The sequence below is a fragment of the Desmodus rotundus genome, chromosome 4 (assembly GCF_022682495.2).
Source record: "Desmodus rotundus isolate HL8 chromosome 4, HLdesRot8A.1, whole genome shotgun sequence".
Taxonomy (NCBI): Eukaryota; Metazoa; Chordata; class Mammalia; order Chiroptera; family Phyllostomidae; genus Desmodus; species Desmodus rotundus.
Window position 1 is genome coordinate 42,793,996 of NC_071390.1, and position 20,481 is coordinate 42,814,476.

A 20,481-nucleotide genomic window follows, 5' to 3' on the forward strand; every position below is an offset into this window, starting at 1 on the left:
AGAAGCAGGCAGAAGAATTGGCTACTAGTCATTAGCAGGGCTTACCCAGGGAGGAATAAAAACAGCAGGGGAAATTCCTCTGCTAGGTGCCTGCACAGTAGAAGCCAAGATGGCACCATGGGAGTAAGCACATGCACAGTAGAAACCAGATGATGCAGCAGAACTTTGGGGCAGGCACAGTAGAAGCCAAAATGGCGACATAAAGGGGTAGAGTCTAGCCTGGACAACCTGGGAGAAGAATCAGATTGGAAAGGGAATGACTCAGCACAAACTTGGGAACGGTTAGGAAAGGGATTGGTCAATTTGAAGAAAAGGCTGCTCTCTGCCAAGCTCTAGGTAATATAACCAAAGCATAACAAAATCCTGTCTCAGAAGCACGTGTGCATTCATTCACTTGTTTGCCCATTCATTTGCACACTCCTCTCCATAGCAGCCGTGTGGCCGGGGTGCAGCAGTAAGGAGCCAGCTGGAGAGCACCTGGGGGCAGTGACTATGCTGGACACCAGAGCCCAGGATGATGGCATTACAGTTCCCTACCCTAACCCCCCTGGTGGTCACTTACACTAACGAGCCCAGGACTTCTTCCACCGTGGGATGGAGCTGAGCCATCTGGTCATGAATGAGACTCCAGGCACCTGGAGGCAGTCCTTTATTTTTTTCTCCAATAAACCTTACCATTACACCTCATCTTCCTATGCATAGGTCCCCAAAATGTGCTTCTTGTGACTTGTGAAAGAACCTTATTTTAACCAGGAGCAAAATCTAGTTACAATTTATCTTCCAGAAAAAAAATTAGTGAATAAATTCATGTCAAAAATTCAGTAAGCTCTTTTGTTTTGGTTGCAAGACTTAAAAACATGTATTATAATTTCTGATTTAAAAAGGACCAAAATACAATGGGGCAATTAGCAATTTGTAGATCACTAAGAATTTTCTCTATTAATTATTAAGTGTGACCAATAACCAAGCAAATCAGCTACACAAGTTGTTTATATATGTTTCACTCTGCTAAAGCCTCTTCACAGATATAAAGCTTCGAGTTCACTCTGATACTGAGCTTGTATCACAATGGTAAGATAACTTTCCTATTCAGAACCTAACTATAAATTCATTAAGAAAATGTTAAATATATTTCAGTGGTAAAAGATGCTAGGACCAATGCCAGTGAGAAATTCTCTGGACACCAACTGGGTATCTTTAAGATTCAACTCAATTCTGACACTATCTACCTGGAGAGAACATCAGGTTCCACTGGTTAAGTGTTCAGTCCTAGAAGACTGCCTCCCCAGTCCCCACTTCAGATGCCAGTCACGAGCCCTGTTTGTTACCTATACTTCTGTCGCACTGCCTATAAGTCAGGACTTCCCATGACCGTCTCCTTGGGACCCATTACTTACACTACAGCAGCTCACAGAACTCAGAGCAACTTACCAGATTTAACTTTTATAACTCAAGAACAGACAGATGCAATAGATGCAGAGGGCAAGGTATGGGTCAGGATACTGAGCTTCCATGCCCTCTCCAGTCGTGCCCCTTTCCCCACAAACCCATGTGTTCACCCATCCAGAAGCTCTCCAACTCCATTCTTGGTTTTATGAAGGCTTCATTACATAGGCATAATTGACTAAATCATTGGTCCATTGGTGACTGAACCCAATAGCCAGCCCTTCTCCTTTCCCTGGTATTTCAGAGGGGTGGTACTGAGAGTTCTAATAATCCTCTTATTACAGGGTTGGTTCTCCTAGCACCCAGCCCCCATTGTTAGGTCCACTGTCACCTCATTAACATGTCAAAAGATACCATGATTGTTCTTACCACTTAGAAAATCCCAAGAGTTTTAGGATCTCTGTGCCAGAAAAGAGGCAAAAACCAAATATATATTTCTTATATAAGTCACAGTATCACAAATGGAAATTGATCTATAAAGAAATCACCGTACCACAAATGGAAATTGATCTGTAAAGATAATCCAGCTATAAGTAAATTACTCATAAAGTAATTTTATGATTGACTCATAATCGATTAGCATAAAGATAGGTTTAATGAAATTTGGCTTGTTTGGAAAGCAAAGATGTTATAAGTACATCAAATATTTGAAAGAAACCTATCCATAAATTAATGGTCAGCATTTAGTCTCATATTCCACCTTTTCTTCTTTCCTCTATATTTGATCCCAGCTGAACTGTTGATACTCCCTACACCAAAAGTGCTGCACTGATTCCTGCTCCTGTGCCTTTGCACGGACTTACCATTTCTGGAATTTCCACCTCGCCAGGCTTCAAAAACCAGCATCAGAACTTTCTCCTTTTGGAAGCCTTCCTTGATTGACCCCAAGGGAGATAACCACTTTCTGATTGGTGCTGTTATTGTACTTAGTACAGCTCTTACCAAAGTTTTTATTTCAGCTACCCTTTTTGGCCAGTACAGAATCTGTAAATAAAATGTGTTAAATTCTTCTTAAAATCCTTAATATGTATTATTCTAGCTATAGTACTTGCACAGTCACGTAATTTCTGGGTGATCACACATCTTGGTCTGCTTGGGACAGTCCTGACTCATGCCTTTGGCAGATCAGTTAAGGCCTGATGATTATTTTAGAGTACTTTTGTCTCTCTAAAGTATCCTGGTTTGGATGACAAATTACATGATTACCCTAATCATTTCCTGAATATTACCAATAGGAAATTAAATACTATGAAAGGGCAAATACACTGACCATGGTTCCTAACACAGATAATATTCCATTATTCAAAGCCTGCCATATATATATAATATATATATAATATATATAATACATATATATATTATATATATATAATGATTTTATTTTTGCTATTAACTGATATAGTAGATTCTGTGGTGCTTCACTCAGATGCCCATTTTCAGCTAGAAATGTCAGCTATGAGGGCTCAGAGCCCTTTCTCTTCCCAAACACTGCCCACAGCTGCAAGGAGCTACCTTGTCTAAAGTTATACCGCCCCTAGTTGTGACCCACAGGTAATGACTCAATGACTCACAGATGCAGGTATACAAAGACTCTCTCCTAAGTTTGGGACAATGGAAAAGGGTCATGTGAACTCCAGGGGTCCCCATAGGATAGCTGAGAATTTTATTGCAAGTCACCTTCTCCCTCTACCCAGTCCTGCCTTCCTCACTTCCTTACATGTGTACTTCCCAAGAAAATACTCCAATAAACCTTTTTCATGCTCACCTCCATTTACAGTCAGCTTCCAGGAAACCTGATCTAAGACAAGAATCTTTCTGTTCATTCTAATATCATCTCCTAGGAAGGAACTATACTAGGCTCAGATTATTTTTTTCTCCAAGTTTGAACCAATACTTCAAGCCCAGACTCTTGCTTCCTACTTAATCCTGCCATTTCTATCACTTAACCTGCCGTTTCTCTTTTTATATAAGAAGGAGCTTTGAATAAAGTAAAAAAAATTTTTAAGCAGTAACTTCCAAGAACTATATGAGAAATGCCTGAACACTGGGAATTAAAGGACCCCATTTCTTGGGAAAGCATCAGTTGAAACAATCCATAAGATGAGTGATTGACCTGCCCACAAATATTATAAATTACAGCTATCTCTGCAGAAGTCAAAAGACGAAAATAAAAGACTCTCAGCCCTTAGGCTCTCTGGCCTGGAGGATGTGACCTTCAGGGACTTTCACTTGTGCCTTGCTCTCTGCGTGGAGTCCTGCCACGTTAGGATATCCTCCACTAATTTTTAGTTATTTTTATTTCACACAATTACCTGATTCTCTTTGTGTGCTCTGGCTCTATCTGGTTACTCTCCTCATCTGTTTATTAAAAAATAAAATGGTTATTATTTTTTGTTATTTTAATTTTTCTTATTAATTAAGTAATCATGTAGCTTTCATTTCTATAGAATCCTCTCTATTAACTTTACCTTTCAAGAGAGATTAGACTTGTAAAGCACAAAAGACAGGTCTATGAAAAGAGTCCATTCCTTCAACAGAGGAATCGAGATGCCTCGTTTTCCCCAATGCACTCTGCATAAGTCCATCTTCAATCCCAAAGTGAACATTCTATGCCAGATTTAGACCTATGCTAGGTTTAACTCCAAACCTAGCTTGTCAAGAAAGACTCAGAGTAATTATTTAACAATCAATCAAGTAACTCAGGAACCTTTAAAAGAGGAATAAGACTAGACCCCAAAGCAGCTAAGAAGAATAATGCATAAAACAATAATACTATCTTTTCCAAAAGAATTCAGACCTCATTACTTGCCTAATACCTGGTCCTTAAATTAGGAAAAGAAAAAAAAGCAAGGAAGAAAAACCAATTTGTGTCCATTTAACCACACTCCCACCATTTATTATTTCTCTCAACTTCTTCTTTGATTGTTGAATTCTTGGCTAATATACCCCAGCTTCAATATTTGTCTTCAGTCTCCTCAATTTTGACAATTCCTTTATATGTCTTTGGATTTGGACCTCATGTTCTAATCTGAGTTTGGTTTATCTCTCTGATTTTGCTATATCTAATACTATACAAATCTATATAGGATATTATTTACTTCTCTTCAGTTGGCTGAGGTTATAAAATACAGATATATATATAAAGAGAAAAGCATGGTCTTCAACATAATCAGCCACTGAAAAGCCAGCCAGCCACCACTATATTGTAATGGAAAATTTTAAGTTTTTAAAACTGTACAACATATAATACAATGTGCCTGATCCAATAATGGATCAAATCTAATATACTGTCCATGCCAAAACAAGAAAAGAAAGAAAGAAACCAGATTTGGAAGGTGCCTTTACATTTTTAGAATTTTAATTCTAACCCATCTCTAGTATTCAGAGAGTTATTGCATACAGATCATCCTAACTGCTTTACCTTATCATCATGAGAAATAAGGCTGAAATCATTTCCAAAATGAATTTTCAGTAGAGAAGTGGAAGCCTTATATAGAAAAGCCCCATAACATATCTGTGTTGGCTTTATTGAATCTTTATAATTCCTCAAGCCCGGGAATGCATGAAACTCAGGACATACAAATGAAGTAGGTCTCTGAACAACAAAAGCCATTCTATTTGATTATCTTACTCACTCAACAAGTACATAATGAGAACCAACAATGTATTTTCACATAGACATCTGGATAAGAAAATACTGGGCAAGTGAGAGGTCTAGAAATGGGATTTGGCCCAGAATGCAGTCCAGGCCTGACTCATTTTCTCTAGCAGAGCCATCTCTTGCTCAATCCTCTAATATCCTCCTATAGAAAAGTACTAATCTGAGGGCTAACTTCACCAGTAACTCTACATCACCTGAAAATCCACAAATTTTCCTCAGCAAGACGACCAAACTTAGGAAGAACATCGGCATAATTTCAACCCACCCCCTGAAAAATATCCATGTCTCCTGATTCTTAGAACCAAAGCATGTTGATGGCCACCCATTTCCAATTATATTTTCACCAATTATAGAAATACCACCATTTAAAACCAACTGATTTCCCCCTACCGTTCCTTCATCAGAAAGCTTCCTTGTCTACCTCATCCACATGGAGAATCCCTTAATTATGTTATAAATTAGAGAAGATGGACTAGACCTAACCAATCCTGGGAGTATAACAAAATCAGCAGAAATATATTGGAAAATATACTTCTAACTTTTTAAAAGACAAAAGTTAAGCTTTGAGTCAGAATTTATTGGGGTGACATTGTTTAGTAAAATTATATAGGTTTCAGGTGCACAGTTCTATAACACATCATCTGCATATTCACCATCCCAAGTCAAGTCACCTTCCATCACCATTTATCTCCCCATTCCCTCTTCTGCCCCCCTCCCCTTTCCCTCTGGTAATCACCTACTGTTGTCAATGACATTTTTATTCTTGGTGGTGGTTTTTATATTATTATTATTAGTATTATTATTATTATCATCATCATCATTTGCTTAATCCTTTCATCTTTTTCACCCAGCCCTGCAACCCCCTCTGGACTATATTTTTAATAAATAGAAATCCTATTTTGGAATATGGCCAGATGTGGATCTCAATGCAGAGACTGATGATAAAATTTTGTTTCTGCATATTCACAATGATTTTTAGAAGAGACCTGTACTTTGCAAAAGCAGACCTTTTATAACAGGTAGTTCATCATATAAATTTACTAGATATTTAAAACTCATTTCATTTGATATCAGAGAAGCTGTTTCTCCATCACATGGCATATACATAATGCAATAATTTCATTTACTCTTTCATTTATTCAAAAATACAATTAAGCTTTTTCTAAATACCAGGCATTTTGCCTGGGGCCTGAGATAAAACAGCAAATAAAACAGACATGTGATTTGCCAGCATGGAGCTTTACGTGAATAAGCAATATTAACTAAAAACGCATTTGAAATGAAAGGATTAATGATATTTTCACAGAAGAGACCAGGGAAGACTGGTACTAGTGTATGTCCTGGGTTTCCCCGAGATGTCCATATCCTAATTCCTGGAATCTGTGAATAATGTTACTTTACGTCGCAAAAGGAACTTTGCAGATATAATTAAGATTAAGGGCCTTGAGATGGGATGATTGTCTTGGATAATCTGGAAGGGCCCTATATAAGAGTCCTACAAAGTAGAAATATTTCCTGGCTACAGTCAAAGAAAGAGATGTGAGGACAGAAGCAGGGTCAGAGAAATGTAACGCAGCTGGCTTTGAATGAGGAAGAAGGCATGAACAAGGAATGCAGGTGGTCTCTGGAAAAGGCAAAGAAATGGATTCTTCCCTGTGGCCTCCAGGAAAGCATGCAGTCCTGACGACACTTTCACTTCTTAACCCCCTAAGATGTGTGTCAGACTTTTGACCAACAAAGCTGTAAAATATTTATTTGCATTATTTAAGCCACTAAGGTTTTTACAGTAGCAATAGGAAATTTAATTACCATATATTATACATATTATATATATAACATATCACATATATATATACACACACACACAAATCTAAAAGAAAAATATTAGGGCAAACATATATAATTGTGCATAGTGTTTAGTTGTCGGTTTTCTCTGTTACAGACCCATCTGATCTCATCTCCTACTAATTTCTAACCAATGTGACAAGACAATGAACTTACTGATCACACAGCTTCAGTGAAAAAAATGATTGAGACTTACTGATCTATTTAAGGAAGTAAAGTTATTTAGACTCAAACTGGTCATGTGAACTGAGCCTGAGCAAAACATAAACTGCATTTATTTCTCACTTCTCTGGACTCAATAGGCTACAAATTTGAAGTCTTGAAGCCACAGTCACATAGGAGATCTGCAGATTTTGATGAGTATTACTCTTGCTTAAAGTTTTCATGATTATGTTTATTGTATCTGAATTATCATCAGGTATTTACTCTACCGATACAGCTCAGTTACAAAAGCTACTAATTAATCCGAAAGGCAAACCAAGTCCAACAAAAGAGACACAATATTCTTTAAGTTAGGAAGTTGAGGACTTATGTGTAGGAGCTGTCCTAAAATCTTTGAGCAAAGTGAGAAAGGTTTGAATTCAAGTAGTTCCAGGAAAGTATATTCCCTTTTTTCATAAAAGATGATGAAACAGCTATAGAAAAGCATTATTTGGGATATAAAACCTAGAGTAAAAATAAACCTGGAAATCTGATAATTTACCCCGCAGTTTTCCATATTGGTTCCTGCTTTTAATTCCAATATTCATTGGCTCAGTCAGACTTTAATATTAGGCCTAAAATCGAGGCCTAAAATTCTGCACTTGTATATGAAAGTAAACTGTTACACTATTTCTGGGGTGCTTTTTCATAATACTGTAAATCCACACTTTTGATTTTAATAGGTTGCACTCCTCAGCGAAAGGTTACCATGATATGTAATAGACGGGCTTCCGATCACGTGGACCGCTGTCACAGAAATTTAGGTCCTCCCACCCTGACCTCTACTCCAGCCTAACAGCAGATCACCAGACATCACCCCCCACACAATGTCTTTCATTCGTAAAAAATAAAAAATGCCTTCCTCAGCAAGTATTTAACATTATGTTCTAGAAGAAAGGAATACAGAAACGTACTTAGATCACCCAAAGAACAAGCCTCCTACCTCTGCTTTTCCTTTCCCCGTTTCCCATTCTCACCATTAGTCCTCCCGCCATCTTTTCTCCACAGTTATCATGTAAATATAACAAATAGCTTCAAATTAACTTGTATCAGACACATTGTCATTTTAATTTAAAAGGCTGAGAAGAAGTAAGCACTGAAATTCAATTTACCTGTATCCAGATAACAATTACTGAGCACCTGTAACCTGAAAGTCTCTATGCTAAGGGCCACACACCTGTCCAGTGCAGGAGGAAGTAACAGAGAGATTTTTATCTTGGATGAGAGCTCTAGGGGGAAATGGCATGGAAGAGTGGGATTGCAGGGGGTGTTTGCACTCCTTTGCCAGGAGGAGCAGAAGAGAAAACATGGAGGAAGGAGGAAGAAAGAAGAAAACAACCCCCATTAAGTATAAATAGTAATGCAATCAATTTAATGACCAAGAAATATTTGGATTCCTACAATTAAGTCAACCTTAAAAAGTCAAAATTAAGATAATTATCTGACAAGCTTTTAAAAAGCCACTTACCTTTTGTCTCAATTATTTAGATACTATAAATGAAAAGTCTCTTTCCCCTTTACTCTTCTAATACAGAACTTACCTTGTTTTAAAATGAAAATATCTAACAAGGATATTAGTAACATAAATAAGTTTCATGTAGTTGACAAATGGTCAAACTGAACATCAGATTAAATCCTCATTAAGTAAAAGAGCAATAAAACATAGAAAAGTACAAATATATTGTCAGTGTCATACTTAGCATGTTTGATACCTGGAGTAGATACTTTTCAAACATCTCTCTTCTATATAACAAAATACATTTCAGTAATAATCAGTCATAATTTTTTTCCTGATCTTTTCTTTAACTTTAAAGTGATAGACAATTTTCAAAAGGAGAATAAATTTCAGTTATTAATCAAATTCAATGAAATATTTCATGTATGAAATTTACACTTAATGAAAATATTACCCCTCACAATTCAGTTTCATTATTATAATTTTTAAACTTAAAAAAACTCTGTGATCACGTAAAATAACAGAATTGAAGTAACTATTTCTAGTTCTTTGTCTTTACAATGACTCTGTCATCACTTTACTTTGAATCTATTTGAGCATACCAAGACTATAATGTTTACTAAAGGGTAATCACAAATCTGCTCATTTGAATCACATGCACATACTATTAAAACAATAGTAATCACAGCAATTGCTTAGAACTTAGAAAAACAAAAGAATTCTGTGAACAACATTTTATCAGTGACATTTAGAATCAGTGGTGCATGGTGATAATACAAAGCAGACCAACTTTCAGTTGGTTTTATTATCATTTATAAGTTTCTAGAAACTGTACCTTCTTAATGATTGTAACCAGGACGGAATGCTCCCATAACTTCACCCCTGGTATGAATAGTTTTTAACTCAAATAGTTTTTAAGCCAAAGTGGAAGAAGGCCATAAAACCACCACTATTTTCATGGGATACATGTTTATTACACACAGGACCAGCCCCAGGGGCCTGTAATTGCTCACAGAACCCTATGTTCAAAAAGGCCTGCCCTTAGCTTTAAATGCTCTGCGACCACAGTCTTGATATTCTTATAACTTTACCTTTGAATTTGTGTATATAAGTGAAGTCCTGGGGAGCATGAGGCATATAACCTAGACTCATATGCAGCCCTGCTTCCCCGTGGTTTCCAGGGACAGGTCCTCAGCCACCTGTTCCCATGCCAAGTGATTGCTGCCACCCTTCACTCCTGGTAGGGTCCTTGGCACAAGGCAGTGTGAGTTGGGGTCCTGGGTCAGGGACATGGACCTCTGTGAGGGTCTGAATGCTCCCACCAGTATCTTTATGCTCTAGAGAACATAACACTAAATGGAAAATAAAAATAACCTTTCTCAGGTCAACTGAGACTGAATAAAGGAAAAAGCGTGTTCCCCCTGCTCTTGAACAGCAGGCGTTGCATCCCCACTTTGCACTGGGCCCGCAAGTCTGCGGCCATCCTTGCCTGTGCACGTGTGTGAGCGTGCATCTGCCTGTGTTTGTAGCCAAAAGAATAAAATAACTTCATCCATATTTGGTAAAGTAAATTTATCTATAATTTTACAATTTATAGATAAGATAAACTTACCTGTAACTTTACTATTTTTATCTATAAAGGTGAATATAATAATTTAATAGTTCACAGACCAGGAGAGAAGGAATTCCAGTACAATATTATCTTTTGAGTTTCTTTTAGCAGATGTCTTTTTTAACTTTAAAATGTCATTTTTTAACTTTATTTTATTGTTTACACCATTAAAAATTTTAAGTAAGAATATATCATATGCTAAAAATGCGGTTATTCTAGCTTTTGAAGCAGGACATAACTAACATTACTAATAGGTTATTATTAACAAAATCAACTTTACAACTTTGATTCCTTGACATGCAAGACATTGTTGGTCAGGAGCCAAAGTCATCAAATATTAAGAATATAGAGACACATCAAATATACTGAAAAGTCCTTAAAACTCACTAATTTTAGCACAATCAATTATTCACATAAATTACTTATATGAAACAATCCTAAGTCTTCAGTTTCTCACCCAAAAGGTACATGCTTTGAAACTAATGTTTCAAAACATGCCTTCGTAAGACGAATTATTCCTTTTATAATAAGGCAGATCAACAAAACATTCTTATTATAAACCTTTCATTTTGTTGAGCTCTATATTTGAAAAAGGCTCCATGATCAATATATAGTTGACAATGTCTTCAAGACTTCCTTCATTTTTAAAATGCCACTAAGTTTTGGGTTTAAGAGTAGGAATAAATACTCTACAGATGGATATTAATATACATGTGAAATGAATATATCATACATGAGTATTTGTCTAAATTTAACAGCATTGCTAATATTCCTAACAGATAGCTAAAACTGCCAAAAATCTATAGCATTATGTCACATTTGAAAAAGGTTAAGAGCCATCTGAACTATATTAGCTCTTTACACCATCAAAAATGTCCCTGATCCCTGCAGTATTGACCTTATCTAATACTATCTAAATTCCAACTTTGATATTCACCAACTTCAGCCTGAGAAACTTGCCCTTTTCTTAATCTCTTTATTTTTTAACCTGATGTGCAAGTCCAGCTTCCTTTCACTCATCCTGACTCCCTTTTTCAACTAGTATTTAGACACTGTCTCAATCGAAGCATTCAGATGTAAATAACCTTCTGGTTGGATTCCATCCCTAGAAACTTGTACCTCACTGCTGTACTCTGTGAGCAACCTAACCACTCACAGAGACAATCCATGTAAAATCACGTGCTCATTTAGAATTTCTCACATTTTGCACACAGAAGGAAACTCAGCACATACCCAATGTACAGAAGGGAGTGAACCAGTTACTCACGTTGTTCATGTACTCTGAAAGCAGGTCCTGGAGAGCCTGGCGAATGGCGTTGCATTCTGCGATGATCCGCTCCCGATGGAAATCCCTGGTGCAGGAAGAGTCAGCCAACAGAGCAGCCCCACTGATAATGGCTTCAAGACGTTGCTCTAGTGACGGTCTTATTTCCTCCTCAGTCACTGTGAGTGGATCCAGGACGATTAAATTCTAAAGGGAAAACACATTTGGATGGTTAGAACTTCAGAGCACCCATTTTAAAGAAAAATAAATGTTATTTTCATGTTTAGAATGCAGATGTGATGAGAAAATCACATTTTTACTACCTCGCCTAGTCCATGCATAATTCTATGTAGCAATTATTATTCAGGTGAGTGACAAAAATTGTACGATTATGAGCATCAGTTCTAGATTCAGACAGACCTGTATTCGAATCTTGCCTTTCCCTCTCACCAACAGTGTGAGCTAACTCAGGTGTCTTCTGTGCTCAGAGCCTCACCTTCCTGATTTGTAACGTTGGAATGTTAATACTGCTTGCCTCACAAAACTGTTGTAGGAACAATATGACTGCTTAATCCAGTGCATGGCACATTATTGTTCACAAGCTCACTCTTACACAGAACTTCATTGTTGACATAATATTTTCATATTTGTAATCAAATCCTGACAAGACTATAAAGATGTGGGCAGCAAAGAATATTGTTAATCACACACTGGAATTAATGATGAGTGAGGCTGAGACTGTTTTACCCAAGGTCACTGAATAAAAAATGGTAAAGTTCAGACCAGTATCTGGGTCTAATAATATCTAATTCAATATTCATTTCATTATGCCTTACTGTAAATCATACACTCTAATTAACTCAAACATATCTAAAGGAATTTTGAAATGTAATTATTCACCGAAAATGTAAAACTCCATCTTTCTGTTGATCTATTATAACTTCCAGCTATTTCCAACTATTGGAAACTGACACGGTATTTTTAAGGTTTCCATTAGATATAGGTCTCCAAGCAATAGAAGTCAAGATAATCTATACTCTCTGAAGAAAAGATTAAAGTTATGAGGGTCGAATGGTTCTTTGTAAAATACCTCAAGAGATGAAGCCTTTCCAAGGTTTAAAAGGCATAATGTGGCAATTAGGGAATTCGTATCAAATAAAAACTCTGTGAATAATCACTAACATAAAATGAAATCATTGAATAACCTTCTAATGTGTGTACATGTGTAAATCTATACACACACAGAAACACACACACTGAAAATCATTGATCTTCAAAGTGTGTGATCTTATCATTCAGTTTTATATATATGCATAGAGAGAGGGTCCTATGTATATTTTGTGTGCCTTAAACCGATCATCGCACTATGTTACATTATAATAAATATTTGAGGATCAAAAGTACCCAGGATAAAATTTCAAAAGCTATAACTCTGGAAATAATCTACTAAGAGAAAGTTATTATAGAAACAGAAATACTTTTAAAACAATTAGAAAAAAACAAGTACTAAGTAATGTTTGGACACAATACAAAATATAAACTCTATTTTATATGGAAAAAATGAAATTAATTTTACAAATGCCAAATTTAATATTTTTGTTCGCCAATGATAATCTCTTTGATGAGACAATAATCCCAACCATGGGCTTGGCCATCAGTCAAGGATTCATTTACATTTAAATTTACCTCCTTATTTGCCCCAAACATTCCATTCCAATGTTTCATAACAATAATTAAAACCTTTTTGAAAACGTCCTCCCAATGTGACATCATCATTACGAGACACTGCGGGCAACAGAACTGCTCTTTGATTGCTCTGATGCAATCGGAAGATGTGATGGAACAGTTAACATGTCTCCAACACAGTGATGATAAAAAAATAAATTACATTTCAAATCTGTTTACCTATAAGAACTGCAAGAAAAAGCTAATGATTTGGGGATGTGATTTGTGTCAAAAAACAGCCTCTATTATAGGATTAAGTCGTTCCGTTTCCTGCTCTATGGTCCCATTCCTCAAACTATCCTAACCTTTGGATTTTTACTTGTTTAACATTTAAGACTGCTTGGGTCTTTCAGGCTCGCCTGACTCAAACCAGGCACACTCTGACATCTGATACCCACACACGGGCCTCTTGATTCCTCTTGGACTACTGTCCTCCTATTCACATTCTGTAACAGTTTTCACTAACTTTGTCATCAAAGCAATAAAAAGGTAAATTTTTAAAGAACAACTGGAATATTCTATGAAATACCACTGGATATTTGAGGTCTAGTGCAATAAAAACTGTCTCTGCTGGACTTCAGTAAACTGATGAAGTAAGAATATCCATACCTCATATCCTCACAGAAACACTGATTTTTACAATGACCCATGAATGAGAATACCTTTATGGAAGCCTGGGATGATAGCTGAGAGGTTCCAGCTCCCCAGTGGAACAAGAAAAAAGAGAATAGAGGCACTGACAAATATAAGAACAGAATCACTTTACCCATGTCACCCTCTCCCAAGGCAGCACAGCTCAGTGCCAAAAGAGGCCGTAGTGGCAGTAATTTCTCTCATGGGAGAAAGTGGGAGCAAAGTGAGCACTCAGCTTCATCAGCCTTGTATGATGGTGCCCAAGTGGCCCACTTCCATCTCTTGTCACCCAGAATATTGAGGTGATTGGAACAGCTGAATAAATGATGGATAGCTAAGAGCAAAGAAAAGAAGTGGAAGCTCACAGCAACCAGTGCATGGATCTCAACCAACAGAAGATCCTACAAACTGTATTCAGACACCAACAAGTGCCCCATTCACAAACCCAGCAGGACCCTTAACTGCATACCACACATCTAGGTGAGGTGCACCCCCAGCACTCCACACACCACACCTTCCTGTAGCAAACTCCCCCTGCTCCCCTGTAGATGATGCATTCCAGCTCCCACAAACAGCACACTGTTAGACTGGCAGAGAGTATGCAACATTAAACACTTCAGAGCATTGCCCTAAGGAAAATAAATAGGAGGCCCTCGGCATCCAGCTTGAGTTTGTGGTATCAAGAGAAGGCACACAGTCTAGGACTTACCACTTAGGGGGGAACAGGAGGAATAATAGAGATGGAAAATTCCTATCGCCTAGTGACACTGTAGCCACAGTAACATTGTATCAAAATGAATTACACATGTGTTTGTGTTGATCCTAGTGTAAACAAACCTATTGTGCTTCCAGTCCTATAAAACTTAACATCTTTGGTGACTAAAAACTCTCAGCAAATTAGGTATAGATGGAATGTACATCATCACAATAAAGGCCATGTATAACAAGCCACTATTAACATCACACTCAACGATGAAAAGCTGAAAGCTTTTTCTCTAAGATCAGAAATGACACAAGGATGCCCACTCCTGACACTTCTATTCCACATAGTACTGAAAGTACTAGCATGAACGATTGGACGATAAAAAGAAATAAAAGGCACCCAAATTGGAAAGAAGTAAAATTGTCTCTGTTGGCAGATGACATGCTCCTATATACAGAAAACTGCATACACCATCAAAACTGTTAGACTAATAACAATTTCAATAGTTTTAGGATAAAAATCAACACACAAAAATCAGTTGCATTTCTATACACTAGCAACTACTTTAAAAAGAAATTAAGAAAACAATCTATTTCAATAACACACCCAAAAGAATAAAATAATTAGGAATAATTTAATCAATTAGGTGATAGATCTGTATACTGACAACCATAAAACAATGATGAAAGAAACTGAAGAATAATAAACAAACAAATAAATGGAAGAATATCCCATGTTTATGGATTTCAAGAATTCATATTGTTAAAATATCCATACAACCCAAAGTAATTTACTGGTTCAATGCAATCCCTATCAAAATTCCAAAGGCATTTTTCACTGAAATAGAAAAACACCATCCTACAATTAATATGGAACCACAAAAGACCAACAGTAGTCAAAAAAGTCTTGAGTAAGAAAGACAAAACCGGAGGCATCATACTTCCTGATTTTAAACTGTATTACAAAGCTATCATAATTAAAACAGTATGATATTGGCATTAAAGCACCCACATAGATCAACAGAACAGAATAGAAAACCCCAAAATAAACTCGTTTACATCCAGGGAACTATTTTCAACAAGTATGCTAAAAACACACAATGGGAGTAGTACAGTGTCTTCAATAAATGGTGCTGGGAAAACCAGATAATTGCATGCAAAAGAATGAAATTAGACTCTTATCTTACACCATACAAAAATTTAAAACTTCAAAATAGTTTAATGACTTAAATTTAAGACCACAAACTGTAAACCTCCTAGAAGGAACCATAGGGCAAAAGTTCTCTTACATTGGCCTTTGCAACGATTTTTTGCATATGACACCAAAAGCACAGATAACAAAAGCAAAAGTAGACAAGTGGGACTACATCAAACTGAGTTTCTTTTTTCTGCACAGAAAAAGAAACAACAAAATGAAAAGGCAACCTACGGAATGGAATAAAATATTTGCAAACCATATATTTGATAAGAGATTGATATCCAAATTACATAAGAAACTCATACAACTCAAGAGCAAAGAAAGAAGTAATTTATAAAGGAGCAAAGAACTGAACAAGTATTTCTCTAAAGACGACATACAAATGGTCAACTGGCCATTCTTAAAAGATAAATATATATAATATTGGTTAGAAAAGGGAATCCTTGTGCACTGTTGATGGGAATACAACTTGGTACCATATGGAAAACAGTATGAAGTTTCCTCAAAAAACTAAAAGTAGAACTACCGTATTACCCAGCAACCCCACTTTGGCACATGTATCCACAGGAATTTAAATCAGGACCTCGAGCAGACCCCTGCACTCCCATGTTTACTGTAGCATTACTCACAACAGCTAAGGCATGAGAAAAAAACAAATAGCCATTGACAAATGATTAATAAAGAAAATGTGGTTTATGCACACAATGGAATAGTATTTGGCCTTAAAAATAATCCTGTAATTTCTGGCATATCATAAAAACAAATATTGTATCATCTCAATTATACGTGGAATGTAAAATAGTCAAACCCATAAGCAGAAGAGTAGAACTGTAGTTTTCAGGGGCAAGTAGGAGGGGAAATAGGAAGGTGATGGTCAGAGGGAAGAAAAGACCTGGAGACCTGTACAGCACAGCACCTCTAGCTAACAATACTGTATTGCATACTTACATTTTGCTAAGAGGGTAGGTCTTTCTTATGTTAAGTGTTCTTACCACGCTCACAATAATAATAATAATGAAAATGATGGGTATGGGGGAAACTTTGGGAGGCAATGGATATGTTTATGGCATTGACAGTGGCAATGGTTTCAAAGGGTATACTTAGCCCCAAATCATTTAGTTGTTCACATTAAATATGTCCAGCTTTTCATGTTAGTCCTATCTCAATAATTGTTTTATAAAACAAATAAAGCTCATCTTTAAAAAAAATAATCATCCTTCTGAACTAGTACAGGAATGTGTTGAAACGTTTTTCAGTTTGCCTTTCATGGCCCTAATTCCATGAAAGGCAAACAACAGGATGTTGTTATTTTCAGGACCCTATTCTATTGAACACAGAATGTATTTCCCCCTCTTCCTAGGTTCTGCCCAATATACACTTACCTCCCTGACACTTTGATTGCTGACAGGAAATTACTTTTCAGGAAAGGAAGAGTTCTAACTTCACTGTGTTCTATTAGATTGCTGCATTTTAGGGAATAGTATAGTTTAAGGATTAAGAAACCAGGCGTGTAACTCCTGACAGCAGTTAGCCTGCATTTGAATCCTGGCTCATTAGCCATAAACGAGTTTGTCTATGTTGTTATCGTCTTCTGTACTCTCATCTCTTTCAGCAAAACCTGTAACTTCTTTCATTAATGAACTTGATTCCTCATTTTTCTTCATACTATTTCTCAGAATTGAGGACTTTAAGCAAATTCCATAAGATCACTCAGCTAGTAAGTAGCAGAAGCAAGATTCTATCAGCAAGATTCTATAAGTCTATTTTCAGTTCCATGTTATAACTATTATGTAATACTGCTTTCACTGTCTTACTAAATCATTATCAACCGTATCATTAATTTATAAATGTGAAAACTGCAGGTGAACAAAGTTCTGTAACTTGTCTGGTAATACTCTTAAAGGAGAAGATTTAGAACACTAATCCAATTGTATATAACCCCAATCTTTGTGAAAGTACTAACCCCGTAGTACTTTCTACTAAGCTGGGGAAACTGAGATGAGGCCACCTGGTAAACCTCTCCACTTCTACCTGAACATGCTTTTCCATCCATTTTTCTTCCCATTTGCCTTCATAGATGATCTCTCTCCCTCTCCCTCTCCTTCCCATGCCCACCTCTTTATTTTCAAGGCTAACTTCTCTTTTTGTGCTGTGTTCTCAAGCCCCAAGTCCTCTTCCATGATTCCTTCCTTAAATTTTGAGTCCCTCTTCAGAGTCTACTATGTGCCAGGAACTGGTGGTGGAGTGGAGAGGATCCCCTATGCTCCTCATGGGGCTCACAGCCTAGAGGAACTGGCAGATATTAAGCAAATAACTAACTAAACATATATCTGCAGTGTGGGTATGTGATATAAATAAAGCATTGAAAGTAGAGCAGAGCTTGACCAGGCATAACTGGACAACTGGGTGAAGAATCAGGATATAGGCAAAGCAGAGGTAAGGTCTAGGGAAGTCATAGGATTCCCAGGGTGGGCTTTAAATTTTCAATTTGGAGGTAATTTTGTCCAGAACTTATTGGGTCTACTTAAATAGGCATCAGGGATATAATTATGTGCAACTTAAAGCAACAGGCAGAACATTGTGTAATCTGAAAACAAGGCAAAGGAAGAGATGGGCTTTACCCCTAAAATAGTTAAATCGCCTGATCCAAACTTCAGTAGGACCCAGAACACTTCCTGAAAGGCAGGGAACAGGTCTGTGCAGGCAGAATGAGAATATAAGTTGCATTTATCTATAGAATAGAAATATAGGGAAATCAGGCCCTAAAAAACAATGATTACAATTAAACTGTAAAATCATTGGTGCACTCAGGTATTTTAAATATAAAGAATGTATATGACCCATGGACTAAGAGTGTGATAACCAAACCAAATAATGATACAGGGAATGACTTAAAATGTTTTAAATCTTTTACTGGGGAAGTTGTAGCTTAAATCAACATTGTTGATCATTTTCCATTTTCATTGCAGCCTAAAGCCTATCTTTCAGGAAAGAACATACAATGTAAAGGTTATTTTAGTCAATATGAGTTATGTTGGAAGAAATCTCTGTGACCTTGAGAAACACAAAAATAAATGCTAACTTTTTAGAAGATTGAGATAATGGCTCAATATGTATTTTAAAGTGATTAAGGTGAGGTGAATCCACATAAAATAAATTGGAAAGAATGCCATAATATATTGTAAAGTAAAAAACAAAAGTTGCAGAATGATACACAGTGGCATCATATATATTTAAAAAATAAGCACACAACAATACTTTGGATTTTCCTTGAATATATATAAGACCCAGTATATAAGACCCTAGGAAAAAGTCTAAGGAAAAACACCAATGGCATAGCAATTGTTATCTCTGACAAGAATACATAATGGAGTATTAGTCAAAGATTTATTTTTTGATTATGGTCAAATATTTGTGTAATATTTATAAAATTACAAACCAATTAAAAATTTAAACTCTTAAACTTTAAAAAAATGATAATTATGAATCAAATATGTATTATTCCTTTTGATGTTAGATATTCATCAACTAATTATTTTGGATCAAAATAGAAAAAAATAATGCTTCCTTTATTTACCAGAATGAAATATGATATCAAGCTTTCATATTATTTTGAAAGACTTTAATTGGCTTTGTTGGGTTTCATTATAAAAGTTTATTAACATGTCTTTGAAAAAACAAAGACTTATGACTGCCAAGTACCAGGGCTCTCTTTTGTAGTGAAGCTTTAGAACCAAAAAGCCTCAGTATGAATCTTGGTTGGCCCTCCACTCACATTGAGAAAGTGGGTTAAGTTTTGCAAACCTTTATTTCAGCCATTGTAGAGTGGCAAAAATAAAACCTATACCTATCACGTAAGATTTTATTTAATGTGGCATCATAGCACATCTTAATATCTGGTGGGGTCTACCTCATGGTTTCCTGCTGATATTATTTTTGCTTTTATATACACTACTATCTATTCCTCATAAATAGAGCCACAGTATACTATGAAGGAAGCTTCACTTCCTAAAACAGAATACTCTATATACAACAGTGTATATATAGGAGTATATAATCAGGTATTCAACCCACAAATGTTTATTAATCATCCAAACTTCAAATTCTGAGCAAGGCCTTGGCCACGGCTGACCAGAACACATAAGAAGTTATACAAAATCTTAAACAGCTGAAGCATAAAATCAATATAGTTGGAAAAAGTTTTCTGTACTTTAATAAACATGATGTAATAAATCCTACTCATCATTCACACACTTTATACTATGATGAGATTGATCCTATTTACATTCAAAACTCAAAAAAATCTTACACCTATTCTCCAAAGTGAAATTGCCTATCAAAAGAGATGTAGCTGTGATTATAATCAAGTACCAACATTCTTCACAAAACCACATGCTATGTCTCAAGTTGGAAGCAGCAAACATAATAACCACATAGCATAAATGAGTTTCTCAAGCAACCATATTATCAATCTTCAGAGTGAGTGATAAAAATGGAACAAAATTTTCCTTGTGCTTACCAACAGAAAATGCTACTGAGAGAACTCACAGGCTCTCTCCTTTGTCTAGTATATCCTTATTTTAATGCATTTCCCCTTAAATAATCTAAGGAATATAAGCTGGAGTTATAAAATGTAAAAGAAGGAAAATGTGAGCAATGAACCACAAATTAAATCAGATGATCAACACATTATTTATACTTTGTTAAATTAGTGTAATTTACACACAAAGTTAACTAC

The 20,481-nt window shown here is 36.2% G+C and overlaps 1 protein-coding gene across 1 annotated transcript in view; it reads right to left on the reverse strand.

Annotated features, from left to right (window-relative positions):
* CTNNA3 (catenin alpha 3) overlaps positions 1-20,481 on the reverse strand; it is a 1,492,024-nt gene that overhangs the window by 1,098,368 nt on the left and 373,175 nt on the right. The window contains exon 7 of the mRNA XM_053922528.1: positions 11,489-11,692. Coding sequence (XP_053778503.1) covers positions 11,489-11,692 — 204 coding nt within the window. The remainder of the gene's footprint in view (positions 1-11,488; positions 11,693-20,481) is intronic.